The 13,311-nt window shown below is 38.2% G+C and overlaps 1 protein-coding gene across 4 annotated transcripts; it reads right to left on the reverse strand.

The window, feature by feature from the left end:
• Positions 1 to 4,874: 4,874 nt before the first annotated feature.
• Positions 4,875 to 12,513, reverse strand: LOC121513423 (hemicentin-1-like). Of its 4 annotated transcripts, XR_005992202.1 has the most exons (7): positions 12,456 to 12,513; positions 10,058 to 10,126; positions 9,341 to 9,678; positions 8,154 to 8,465; positions 7,181 to 7,492; positions 6,962 to 7,061; positions 4,875 to 5,829 (listed from the first exon to the last, which is right to left on the reverse strand). XR_005992202.1 is itself a non-coding variant. In XM_041793177.1 (5 exons), exons 1-5 carry the CDS (start codon positions 8,527 to 8,529, stop codon positions 5,525 to 5,527), a joined length of 939 nt encoding a protein of 312 aa, XP_041649111.1. In that variant the 5' UTR covers positions 8,530 to 8,664; the 3' UTR covers positions 4,875 to 5,524. The 4 variants fall into 4 exon arrangements, 3 of the variants coding, with proteins under 3 accessions (XP_041649111.1, XP_041649110.1, XP_041649109.1); XM_041793177.1 differs by lacking the exons at positions 9,341 to 9,678; positions 10,058 to 10,126; positions 12,456 to 12,513 and having other exon boundaries at positions 4,875 to 5,544; positions 5,699 to 5,829; positions 8,154 to 8,664; XM_041793176.1 differs by lacking the exons at positions 9,341 to 9,678; positions 10,058 to 10,126; positions 12,456 to 12,513 and having other exon boundaries at positions 4,875 to 5,544; positions 5,663 to 5,829; positions 8,154 to 8,664.
• Positions 12,514 to 13,311: the final 798 nt, after the last annotated feature.

Consider the following 13,311-nt stretch of genomic DNA (forward strand, 5'->3'; position numbering starts at 1 on the left):
TCATTTCAGCGCTCAGCACCATCGTTCCTGAAATCCTCCACCAGCAGCTCACCCAGCTCACAATGCCAGCTTCCACTTGTCAGTGGATCTACAGCTTCCTGACTGACAAGAGGCAGCAGGTCAGGCTGGGGAACGTCACATCCAGCACTGGTGCACCCCAGGGGTGTGTCCTCTCCCCACTGCTCTTCTCCCTCTACTCCAATGACTGCACCTCAGGGACACCTCTGTGAAATTCCTGAAGTTTGCAGATAACACCACTGTCTTCGGTCTCATCTGTGGCGGTGATGAGTCTGCATACAGACACGGGGTGGAACAGAAGGTCCTCTGGTGGGGCTAGAACCACCTGGAGCTGAACCTGCTGAAGACTGTGGAGATGACAGTGGACTTTAAGAGGAGCCCCCCTACTCTACCCCCCTCAACATCCTGAACAGAAGAGTGGGGACAACTTCAAGTTTCTGGGATCCACAATCTCCAGGGACCTGAGGTGGACCTCAGCCACCAAACAGGACAAGAGTCTGCGACGGATTATCAGGTCTGTAGAGTGAAATATCAGGACTGACCTACCACCAGTCCATGACTTATACTAGTCTAGGTACAGGAGATGGATAGGTAACATTGCTGCAGACACCACACAACCTGTTCACAAACTGTTTAAACTCCTCCCTTCTGGTAGGCAGGACAGGGGACTGCACACCAAAACAGCCTGACACAGAAACCGTTTCTTCCTACAGGCTGACACTCTGGTGAATGCATAACAGTCACAGAGTCACAGAATCACTATGATACCCATTCAACAGTCACAGAGTGTCAGAAAATAGAACTTTGATTTAACAAGCTTATTAGCCCTGCTTAATGTAAAACAATCAGCACTGTCCCTGACTGCTTTATTGTATCTCTAATACTGTGAGAAAGTTCACTGAAGTGAAATTCCTCACTTCATATCTATATTACACTGATGAATCTACTTTCTGTAGATAACTTTTTACATCTATTTACCGTAAACAATCACTGCAAGTAGTTAGTCTATCCACTGTAACTCAAATGCTGCAGGAAGCCTTTGGTGGTAAAATGCCTCCCCTCATTTACATTGCACTAATCAACTATCCTAAATTATCCTTGTGTAAATCTGCCCACATCCTTTCATATTTTTATACTCTGATCATGTCTAGTCAGCATCCTTGCTCGCTTTGCTCATCCTGCAACAATTCTATCAATGCTCACAGACTTGCATATAGTAGAAATAATTCCAACAAAGGTGTGTACATATCTATGTCCTCATTTTAATACTTTTGTAAGTTTATTTTATTTTGTATTTAATGTATAGTACCTGTACATTGGGAGAAAAGCTAACCAGAGTCAAATTCCTTTCTGCATATGCAATAAAGCAGTTACTGGAGAAAATAATCTTATCATGAATACATTGTCTTAATTCTTTACTTTTTAAGGTTTAAAAAACAATTTAAAACTTTTGACCTACCCTGAACAATAATTTGTTTGTTGTGGGATCGTCCTGCTCCCTCTTCATTTTCAGCTTGGCAGAAAAAAGGACCGCTGTCTTTCGAGGCTTTAATGTGTAAGACAGGTCCAGTCCCCACTAAAGTCTCCTGGCATTCATCAGCTCTGTACCAGGTGTAGTTATTTATATCCGGGTTGGCTCTGCTGCTGCATGTCAGAGTCACATTGCTGCCTTCTTGTACTGGACCAGAGGGACTGACTGACACAGTGGTGTCTTTGGGTGAATCTGATAAAAGAGGACAGTTTTTGATTAGGTTAGGTAATATTGCAATAATATAACATTTTAGAGCCATTACTGAACTACTATTTAAAGGGACAGATCATCATATCTTTACCTTTGAGCTCAAGAAATTTAATTGAGAAGTCAGTGGTATCACTGACTCCATAAAAACACTGACCATGTGGCGAGGTATGAGTAGCGAAACACTCTTGATTGTACAGTTCTTAACAACTTTATAACTTTTGAGAACTTTTTTTTTTTTTCTACTTGAAGCAGCTGATGGATATTTTTATTCATAAAAGTATAAAAGACAGTCTGTGTCTGTCGCAATCAATTAAAATGTTATTTTAAAAGAATCCAACTCAGGACAAATGAACTCACATGTAATCTCAGCTGTTAAACTGGTGTTCACAGATGACTCAGTGCTGCCATCTTGTTTGCTGTAGACAGCAGTACAGGAGATTTCCTGTGCATCATGGAGGTGTGATGCTGAGAATTTCAGCACTGAGATCTTGACTTTAGTTTTGTCCTGGTTCTCCTGCAGCGTCTCCTGAGCTTCACCCAGACCGGGGGTCCATATCAAGTTTGGAGGAAGGAACAGACAGGTAGCTGGAGCAGAGCACTCCAGACTCACTGAGGTTCCCTCTTTCACCTTCAGTGTGGGCGGAGTCAGAGTGGGTCTTTGAGGATTATCTGGTGGACAGGTATACTATAAACAGTCAGTTCTCTCTTTAATCAGAGGATTGTTGATTGATTTTAAGAAATGATTTGAAGACAAGGTCAGATAACCACTTTGAGACTGAACAGTAAATTATAGGACTTTCAAACCTACCTTCAACTGAAATTTCAGATGTTTGACAGGGAAAATTATATTTCAGTTTGTTGTCACATTGCACTCTAAACCTAAATTCACCACTGTGTTGAGATTGCAGGTTATACAGGGTTGTGGTGCAGTCTTTTTTCAACAAGTTACCTGTAAAATTTCCCTTTATTTCACTGTTTTGTGGATCACTGCTACTAAACACGTATTTTCCCTTATATTGCCATTTTGCTATACATGTGTCATTTAAGTTTTGGTTTTCATTATTTGGTATTTGAAAGGAGCAGGGGATGGTCACACAGGATCCCTTCAGAACCTTTAACGTTGGAGGCATAAAGGCCTGAAACTGTTGACACAGAGCGCCTGAAACAGAAGAAACAAATCTGTGCATGAGATCCAGTGCTCAGTTCTGTCCAGTTGTGTTCAAATGAAGAAAAAACTGAACTGTGTACTTTAACAGTTAAAATAATCTAAAATGAAACTTAGAGGATTCAGCTTCTTTACAGCATTGTTTCAAGTACAAATTTTCGATCAAAAAACCTCCAGCAGCATGATGTTCAGATTTTAAGGAAGCAAAGCACTTTTTGTTGCTCATTGCATTTATTTGTTACATCATATACTCTAATACAGATACTTTTGTACAATGGAGTGAATTTTTTTACTTAAAACTTTGCAACTATAGTTCAGTTGTTTTGTTTTTAAAACAAAGGTGAGTTGTTTTACAGTGTTAAATGTGAGGGAACGTCTCACCTCGCAGTAGACCGACAGTGAGGAAGAGAGTCAAAGCTGCAGTCATCTTTGAGTTTCAGAAGAGGCTGAAAGTCTGGAGAGTTCACATGTAAAGATTTCTGTAGTTGCTTATCACTTAAACATGCCATTGTTCTTTAAGAGATGTACAAAATGAATTGAGGATAAAGGGAAAAAGGAAGCTGTGAAAGGCAAAAGGGACACATTGATTCAAATTGCTCTTTTAAAGATTATTAACTAAAATATAATTTATTCGAGGGAGTGATGTTAACCACTAAAATCCAAAAGTGCAACTGAATTACAGCTTTTCAAAGATTACATTTTCAGTTTTTACAAGCCAATGTTTTTTGCCTTTCTCCCATTCAATCAACTTCTGTAAATTACTCATTTTTGATGAGATGATACAACATAAAAGCAATGTTTGTATTTTGATTCAATTTAGATAAAACTTATGAACACTTACATCTTTGACAGGTGTTGTTGAGCAGAGAGGTGAGAGATGTTGAGAGATGTTCCTTAATGTTTGTGCTGCATTTCCAAACAGTGTGTAATATTTTACTTATAAAGGAGGAAGTGTGGTGTGTTTTGATTAACTCTGATCAGCTTTGTTGTGAGGGCAATCAGTCTTAATGTGAAACAGTAAAAGGCAGGCTCCCTGTCATGAAACAAACACTTTTATCTTAGTCAGAAGTCTTTTTCTCACATGTAGCCCTGATATTTTCTGAATAGTTTTTGGATGACTTTCCCAGACATTTTCCAGACTTGTTTTCCTCACTTCTCTTTCACAGACGGAAGTTTTCTTGCAGTGTTAAAATGCCAAGATCAAAAGAAATAGTGTGACATTTAAATTGTAATTCTGGAGTTACACACAATTGAATATATATTTGACATTTTTACATATGACCCAAAGGGTATCTGAGAACTGTTCACCCATTTGATTCTAAATGTGGATGAGGTTGTTGAAAAGTTGTTCAATATTAAGCATCCTGTGACATTTGTACAGAAAATTTTAGAGATTATGAAAGTCAAGTTGATATAAAAATCTTCAAGAAAAACTGAAAAACAGAGCCCACTACTTCTTTGAGTTTACATAGATGTAGAAACCTACACATAAGCCACGCTTTTCAAGATTTTTCAAAGCAGATGTCCGTTTGAGCAATGATGCGTTTTATCAAAAAGAAATGTTGAAGTGTTAACTACTTCTTTAATGTTTGCTTCCTCTTCATAGATAAGCCTGGCGTTTAGATCCATATTTATTAATGTCAAACATAGTCGAAATCAGCAGGTCCCTTCAGCAAATTCACTTTCAGCTGTCTGTTTTTAGTGTTGAGACAAAAGTAAATGCAGAACAAGGTGTTTAGGAAACACTGTCATGTATAAATTGAAAATATCCTTTTAATATTTTTTTACTGGTTGATTGACTAGATCTGCTGCTCTGCATCAGCTGTGAAGACCGGAGTTATTTACTATCACATGTTGTAAGGTTTTCTGGTTCATGAACAAAAGAAATGGTTGATTTTAGGTCACAAAATCAAAATGAGCACAGACAACTCCTTCATTATTGTAGTGGAAGTTTAATTTTGTATGATCAGTGAATTCCCTGTTCATTGACAACATGAGTTAAAGTCTGGGAAGGGAGAAGTCTGTCTGTCAATGACCTTCATAGTCAAGCAAATAAAGTTTAATGGAGGCTGATCATTAATGTCAGGTAGCAACAGTCTGTTTTTAAAGACACAGAATAAAAATCATGAATGTATTAAGAGCAACAATCAAACTGGAATTAGAAATCATCCATATCTAAGAAAGCATGGCATATGTAAAATCTACCTTTCAGCAAAACAAAATCTCTTTCTCCATGTCACCTTTGTCTTCAAAATTACCCTGGGCATGTTCACATTCAGAGTCCCCACACCCCTCTGTACTGTATAGGTTTTCAATCTCAGCTGCATGGCTTACACTGTCTCTGTAAAATTCTCCCTCTGTGCGCTTCTCATCCAGTGGATCAGAGCTACTTGAACAGATCTGTGTTCCCAGGATTTTCTCCCTCCTTCTGTCCTTTGCTCCTCACATCAGCATAAATCACATCCTTGCTTCCTCGTTTTTCCTCTGAGCTCTCACTGGCATCTTCTGTGCTATTTTTTACATTGGTGCTATCTGTTGAGATAGTTGGAGGCTGGGTGGCTTCTGGCTCCTTCAGCATGTTAGAGTTGGCGTAAATGGCTTCATTTGTTTTGATGGGTTCCTACAATAGAAAGAAAAATGTTGCTATTCTCAATCAGGAATAACCCTTTGACATGTGCCATCTTGTTTTCGAGGGGGTCTTTGAAACAGAAATATACATTACAAGCAGACTGACAAACCATGTTGGTGTTAAGAATGATCTCTACTGATGTCACCTAAAATAGAAAACTGCCTGACTCCTAGATAAAATATCTCATTTCCTTCTCCACTTGGTAGTAGCTGGTTCGTGGCCACTGAGTTGGTGTTATCTGAGTTCTGAGGCAGAGTGTGGTGAAGCTTCTGAGCCCTGAAAAATACAACAGAAAATGAATGAATGGATGGAGTAGCTCAAGTTATCGTTTGAATTAACTGAAACTTTCCAACTCATACGAAAGCTGCCTGAAAGGGAAATCCACCGTGGTTCATTGTTACTTGTCTGAGGTACCCAGCAGTAGTTGTGGTATTAGCCTCCATGGATTTCTGTGCGCATTGCGCCGTCAAGAAAGACTTGCTGGTTGTACCAGCCTAGAAGCTCAACTATTCAGTGTAACAAATGGGTACAGTTTCTATTTGGAATTTCATGAGTTTTTCGGGAAAAATTTTACACAAAACAATGTTGGCTCAAATGTATGAACTATTGAAAACATTTGAGCATGGTATTTTTTACCCAGAAAGCCTCTGTGTTTTTGCCACTGGTTTGCAGTGTAGGCTTTGACTATTGGTACGTGCTCTTGCATTGCACACTAGTGACAGAAACACAGAGGCTCTCTGGGTACAAAATAAAATGCTTCAATAATTTTTGATAGTGCATACATTTGACCCAACATTGTTTTGTGGCCCATTTTAACCAAAAAGTCACTAAACTCCTGGGAGAAACTACACCCATCTGTTACGCAGTATACCCTAACTTCCTGGTCGGTCCAACCAGTGAGCCGTTATTAAAGGAGCAATGCTCACTGAATCACTGGAGGCCATTAACACTTCTACTGCTAGGTACGTCATGTGGCCCAACTTTAAAAAGACTGAAATATCCCTTTGAACAAAATCGTCCAAATCATGTTAGTGCTTAGAATGGTGTTAAAATCCAAAATAATAATAATAAAAAAGTTCTAAAACCTTATCTTACCCACCAGTGTTTTTAGTGAAACACAAAAGAGGGGATCATTGTAGAGTGCTATGATGTGTCTAGTCGCTACAAATAATCAGTATTAAAAGATGGGATTTTGTCATGACAAATCAATTACATTAGTATGGATAAGACCTAGTCTGCCCATAAAACCAAAAACGAATTAATATTTAAAAAATTTTATCTTCAAAGCCAAAGAAGCAGCGCACATAATGAATATCTTAACTCAAAAATAAATAGTTCAAGAAGGAGGGTTTGTAACAACATTATACATGATGTTGTAACACTGTGGTGTTCAGTATTGTTACTCTACCTGATAACATATAGAAGAGCACATATTAGCACTAGTAGTGCACATACTAGCACTAGCAGTGGGACAATTGTGGCGATGAAGACTGTCAAGGTTACACGGCCTGAAACATATAAAAGTCAGCATGGGATTATGATCAAATCTGTAATATAGATATGGATTACATCAGGTATTATTATTGTGCTGCCTATCAAAAAAAAACTACACAGCTCAGAGACCAACCTTGACTTCCTGCAGATGTTTTAGCTACAAGACTGAGGAAAAGAATTTGCTGAGAAGCAGATCCCAGAGAGTTTGAACTGTGGCAAAACAAGGTGAACTGGTCCTTGCATTGTGTTCGACTCATGGTGATGAAGGTCATGTTTGTGCCATTTCGATGATCATGACTGGTCGCAAATTTGTCTGAGTGATTGACAGGAAACCCGTCCAAAGTCCATTGCAGAGAGGGAGCAGGATTCCCTATAGCCTCACAGGAACATTTAACCTGGTTCACAGTTCTGGTGCAGTCAGATGAGGACAGGATCTGTGGAGCAACTGTGTTGAATGTAGAGAAGAGTGAAAAGTAAAGCACTAATTGAATTTATGGAATTTATAAAAGTAAAAGAGAGGCACACTGCAGTAAAATAAATAGCAGCAGGCTGAGTTTTTTTTGTCAGTGTCATTTGTTTGTTGGCCCAGGAGTAAATCATTGTTTTTATAGCTTCTGTGAACTGCTTCTAAAATGAAACCACTTCCGCCAACTTCAGCCATGCTTTCCCTCACACGTTACAGAGCTGCTGACCCTTTGTTGGGGGTGGGTTTATCATGAGTGACCCAATGGTACGCTATGACAAGGTAAACCTCAACAACTATAGCTTTCATGCTGCACAATTCATTTAACCATTTCAAAGGTTTTATTTCAGAACTAATTTAAAAGGATTTTTATCATTTTTCTCTGTGGTATTTGCGGTGAAATAGAGGTTTCACTTTTCAGCCATCCTCCGACAGTTTGTTATAAAGTAAAATAATTGTGCAATCCTGTATCAGTAAACACTGATTATGTAATCTAACTAGGCATCAGAGATGTAACATCAGTGTATGGCACAAGTCTTCACAATGTATTTGTTTTAAGTAAAATTTTTAACATGCCTACAGACATGAACCTCAATTATAATGTTTACCTCACACATTTCAAAATCAGGACAAATGAACTCACATGTAATCTCAGCTGTTAAACTGGTGTTCACAGATGACTCAGTGCTGCCATTTTGTTTGCTGTAGACAGCAGTGCAGGAGATTTCCTGTCCATCATGGAGGTGTGATGCTGTGAAGTTCAGCACAGAGATCTTGAATTTAGTTTTGTCCTGGTTCTCCTGCAGCGTCTCCTCAGCTTCACCCAGACCGGGGGTCCATGTCAGGTTTGGAGGAAGGAACAGACAGGTAGCTGGAGCAGAGCACTTCAGACTCACTGAGGTTCCCTCCTTCACCTTCAGTGTGGGCGGAGTCAGAGTGGGTCTGTGAGGATCATCTGGATGGAAGGTACATGAATTAAATAAACCAGAGGTGCAAAAGTCAGAGTGATTTGGGACCATTTTGGTTATGAAAGAGGGCACCTTTAACTTTAAGTTGCTACAGAAAGAACCATATTCATTTCAATTCAAACCAAATCAATCAGCAGTTTGATGACATGTTAACATGCATTTGTTTAAACTAGTATTTCAAATATATGTTTTTGATCTTTGAAAAGAAATCACCTTTAATTTTTATATAGATTAAGTAAATCATGCATCAGCATCTATCACTCACCAAACCCCTGATAACAATGCTTAGCTGAACATGTGAGTTTGCCTCAGTGAATATTCAGAGAAAATCCTAATCTGACTACATTAAAAAAATCCTTTTTTCCAACATTAAAGTCTGTTTTAATATTGTAATCAGCTTTTAATGTGTACACATATTCTTGGGTAAACTTTTATCAACAACTTGCAACATGTAATGTGGTTCTAAGACATCCTGCTGATTGAGAAGCCCACAGCACGTCTAAGTTCCCTGTTATTTTACACACATCTAAGTGTTTCAGAGGTTTTCAACATAATCTAAGTGATCAAAGACTCCAAATTGTCCTGAAAGAGAGCACAGTATAGTTAAAGAAGTCTGCAATATTGAGTTTTGATTTTATTATCCTTTAAATAGCTTTAAAATAACACAAATCGAGCTTTCAGCTTGCAAAGAAAAGTAAAACAAAAATAAACAAAACATAATTTTATCACCTGCTGTTATGGAACTCTACAATAAACTGACTCACCGTAGTAGCAGCTTTATCTGCAGCACCAGCCTCCTTTTTTTGCCTTGTGTTAAATATGTTGCTAAATCTTCAGACCTCTCTGTAGCTGTGTGGCTTACCTTCTGCATTTGTTGTTTAAAAGTCTCTTTCAGGTTGTTGTTGCATTGCACTCTGAAGGAATATCTTCCACTGTGTTGAGGTTGCATGTCATTCAGGGTTGTGGTGCAGTCTTTTCTCAACAAGTTACCACTTAAATTTCCATTTATTTTACTCTTGTGTGGATGGCTGCTATCAAACAGGACTTTTTTATTGGAAGTCCATACTGCTTTACACGTGTTATCTAAGTGTTCGTTAAATCGATCCTCTATGTCAAAGGAGCAGGGGATGGTCACACAGGATCCCTTCAGAACCTCTATAGTCTGTGGGAGAAAGACCTGAAACTGTCCACACAGAGCACCTGAAACACAAGAAACAAATCTGTGAATGAGATCCAGTGCTCACTTTTATATCATCATGATAAATGTTATTGTTTGATCAATACAAAAATACCCTGAGCAAGATACTTTTACTGATAAAATGATATCAGGTAAAGCTTTCTAGAGCACTGTTTTCTAGATAAAACTTGTGAAATTAATCTCAAATTTCAGCTAAATGATTTAATCAAAGAACACAGAACACAGATTGTAGTTCATAGCCTTTTGCATCATGTATCAGAAACATCTGATACTTTGTTGCTGCGGTGAGAATTTCTCAGTAAGCATTTTGTACCATTAGTTTAATTTATTTAACAAAAATATGTTTTTGATAAAACTTGTAAACATGAGTGAACGACTCACCTGTCAGCAGACAGACTGTATGGAGAAGAGTCAGCGCTGCAGCCATCTCAGCTTTAAGGCAGAAATAATCTGGAGATTAGACATGACAACATTTAGGATTTTTTTATTTCTAGTTGCCTTGTTTTTAAGAGTGAGCTTATTTGGAAGTGGGGATTGGGATTCTGTGTTTTTGAAATACCCGAAAATCAATAACATGTTAGCTTATCGAGTCTCACAGGCTCTATGACGTTAGGTCATTTTAAGATATAACTGATTTAGAAAATACATCAGTTCTTGGAAAGGGACCATAATAGCGCATCAATATTGTGCATCACATTGTGCCAGAATGTGGTTCCTTAAACTGTCAGCTTGAGGAAAAGAGACTCCGCCTGTGAGTCACATACAATCATATCCGCTTGCGCTGGGAGTAACATGTACTCATATCACTCTCTTCAGCAGCTTCAGGACAGTTTTCTTCTTCAGCTGCTTAGATAAATGCTGAAAAGTGCTCCAAAACTTTTTTAGCTAGCCCTGTTTGTTAAAAGTACTAATCTAGTGTAGATATCGGCAGTGGAATCGGCAAAATTGAAGTTAATTAGTGAACTTAACGATGTGCTCAGGTAACCTCAGTAAATTAGACGACTGTATTCTAGATGTTATGATGTGTTCAAATGTCACATAGAAATGGGAAAAATTTAGTTTTTACAAGAAACTTCAATAAATACAGTTGCGAATGTGAATAATGTGTTTGTATTTGAGGGATATAAAATAGATGTGACTGACTGAATCCTAGCATTTTAACTAAAAACACTTCTCAGCTAACACCACGTATAGTTTAAATATTTGTCCTCATTTTGTCTTTCCACCAAACTATAGAAAGTATCAATAGTGGTATTACAAGGACTCAGATGAATAAGGAGGATCAACAAGGGTATTAATATCAATATAATTTAACAATCCCATCCCTATTTGGAGGTAACAATTGATTGCAGTATTTTTTGTTTCAGATTGAAACTTTTTTTTTTTTTTAAAGATTTATTTTTGGGCCTTTTCATGCCTTTATTTGATGGAGTAAGGACAGTGGATAGACTCGGCTGCCCGCGCACATGGGCAGCACACCAAACCACCCGACCACCTGCGCTCCTGAAACATTTTTTTGACACCTTTTTATTCTCTTGATCGCTATTGGAGAAGGTTAAAAAACTGTAAGGAACACTAATCCAGTTAACTTCTTATCCCAAGAAGAATAAAAGCATGCCATGTCTCATTTAAAGTGGAAAAATAGATCTCTTTCTGCAAGTAAAGAATTCTTCCAATGTTCCTTATCTCTAAAATGCTGATGCCCTTTTATTAGGAATATAAGATGAACTTAAAGACCCTGTAAAGTGAAAATAAATCTGTATTTACGTTTGTCGTGTGACAGGTCACTGTGTTATGAACTCCCAGGTCAAATTTCAGTCAAATAAAACATCTCTAGGTTTATAAAACTCAGCTACAAAATTGTGAAAAATGAGGCGGTAAAATCCACTACAGGAAGGTGTGGGCGTGTCTGTTGAGCTGAAGCCACGCCCACTCAGGAGAAATACAATCCTCTCAAATTTAAAAAATACTACAATTTGAATTGAGGAAATGACTCATGCCATTAACCTGCCCCTTGACCTTACATCTACCTTATGATCAGAGTGTAGCTGCCTGGCTCGGTGCCAAAGAAGAGATAAAGCTCCGGCTCAAATCTCTGTTATGATGATTTAAATGATCCATAGACCACTGTGGCTGATAGATATTGCAAATTTACCTCTCAATGAAGAGAATAAACAGCATTTAACTGACTCAACTTTCAATCAAGGCAGTGACATCAACTAACAACAGACTGTAGTGAGATGTGGTTTTCTATCATAGTGTTAAAGGGGCGGGGTTATTCCCCACTGTGGGCTGGTGACATCACCAGTGCACATATTTGACCCACCCAAATTACAACCCAGCCAGGAAAGTGGTGAAGAACTTTTTTACAGTCTGAATCCAAAATTCAGTCACATGTAGATGTCAGTGTTTTCACATGTTCACATCAGCTGTTTTCCAACATATCTAGTGTGTTCAGACACGAGTTTTGGATTTCACTTTACAGGTTTTTACAAAAGAACAGGAGGATAAATGAGTTTTTTTCTGTTCCAAATTATTCACAACTCTGTAATCTGTCTGGAGGAGTTATTTTGACCCATAACAACATCCAAAAGTACAACTGAAGGACAACTTTAAATTGTTAAAGGACTTTTTCCCTTTTCAGAGCTGATGAGGTTTTTCCTTTTTCACATTTTATTGTCTTTAAAAGAAGTGTCTTTTTTAGAATGACTTCATAGCACATGAAAATAATCATTACATCTGATTTGATGTGATTTAGATAAAAGTTAAACAAACTTACATTTTTGTCAGGTCTTGTCAAGCAGAGCGGTGAGAGGTGTTCAGAGGTGTGAAGTTCCTCTTTGTTTGTTCTGTGTTTCCACACAGCATGTAATTTTAGAGTTCAAGTGAGGAAGTTACAAAAGTAAACATGCCTATTCCATTTAATGAAGTGTAATGTTATCAGGCAGGGTTTTCATACAGTGCCTCATCAATCCTGATCCAAGATTGATTCACAGTTGACCACTTATATTCTTCCTGTTTTAAAGGTCATTTTTCTTTTACCTGACAGAAACCATTGGGTAATGAGAATGTCTGAAAATGATCAGAATCACAGCAGTAAATGTGTAAGAGGCCAGAATTGCTGTGGAATTTTCACAACCCATCAGTTTGGTAAAAACGCTTCCACTGAAAATCCAAAGACAACATTGTCACCACAAACTGACAGTAAACCTTCTTTTAAAGTGGATATTTTCAAACAAGGTTAAAGCAAAGCAGACAATCCCATCCGACCTGCACTGCATTATTAAGATATAACAAAACCTTTCAAATAAAATGCAGCTCATTATGGAAGGACTTCTTGCAGTGCCAGCTATGGTTAAACATTAGGAATAAGAAAGGGGGGTGAATAATATGGCATGGTGCAAAGCTTCACAGTTAAGAGAGCCGCTGTGCTTTTGGGACCGTTCGGTGCAACAGAAATGTTTTTTATAGCCTTCCCCAGATCCGTGCCTTGCACCAATCCTGTCTCTGAGCTCCACAGGCAGTTCCTTTGACCTCATGGCTTGGTTTTTGCTCTGATATGCATTGTCAGCTGAGAGGCCTTCTATAGAGGTGTATGCCTTCCAAATCAGGTCTAGTTCATTAAATTTAGCACA

This window comes from Cheilinus undulatus, linkage group 8 (genome assembly GCF_018320785.1).
Source record: "Cheilinus undulatus linkage group 8, ASM1832078v1, whole genome shotgun sequence".
Classification (NCBI taxonomy): Eukaryota; Metazoa; Chordata; class Actinopteri; order Labriformes; family Labridae; genus Cheilinus; species Cheilinus undulatus.

What these genes read in the sequence shown, in the direction of transcription:
- LOC121513423 (XM_041793176.1), bottom strand. Translation starts at nt 8,529, where the DNA reads ATGGTCCCAAATCACTCTGACTTTTGCACCTCTGGTTTATTTAATTCA. An exon ending in TTTAACAGCTGAGATTACAT is followed by an intron (nt 7,493 to 8,153) that starts GTGAGTTCATTT and finishes CATTCAACACAG; the next exon opens with TTGCTCCACAGATCCTGTCC. An exon ending in GCTCTTCTATATGTTATCAG is followed by an intron (nt 5,830 to 6,961) that starts GTAGAGTAACAA and finishes TGTATTTTTCAG; the next exon opens with GGCTCAGAAGCTTCACCACA.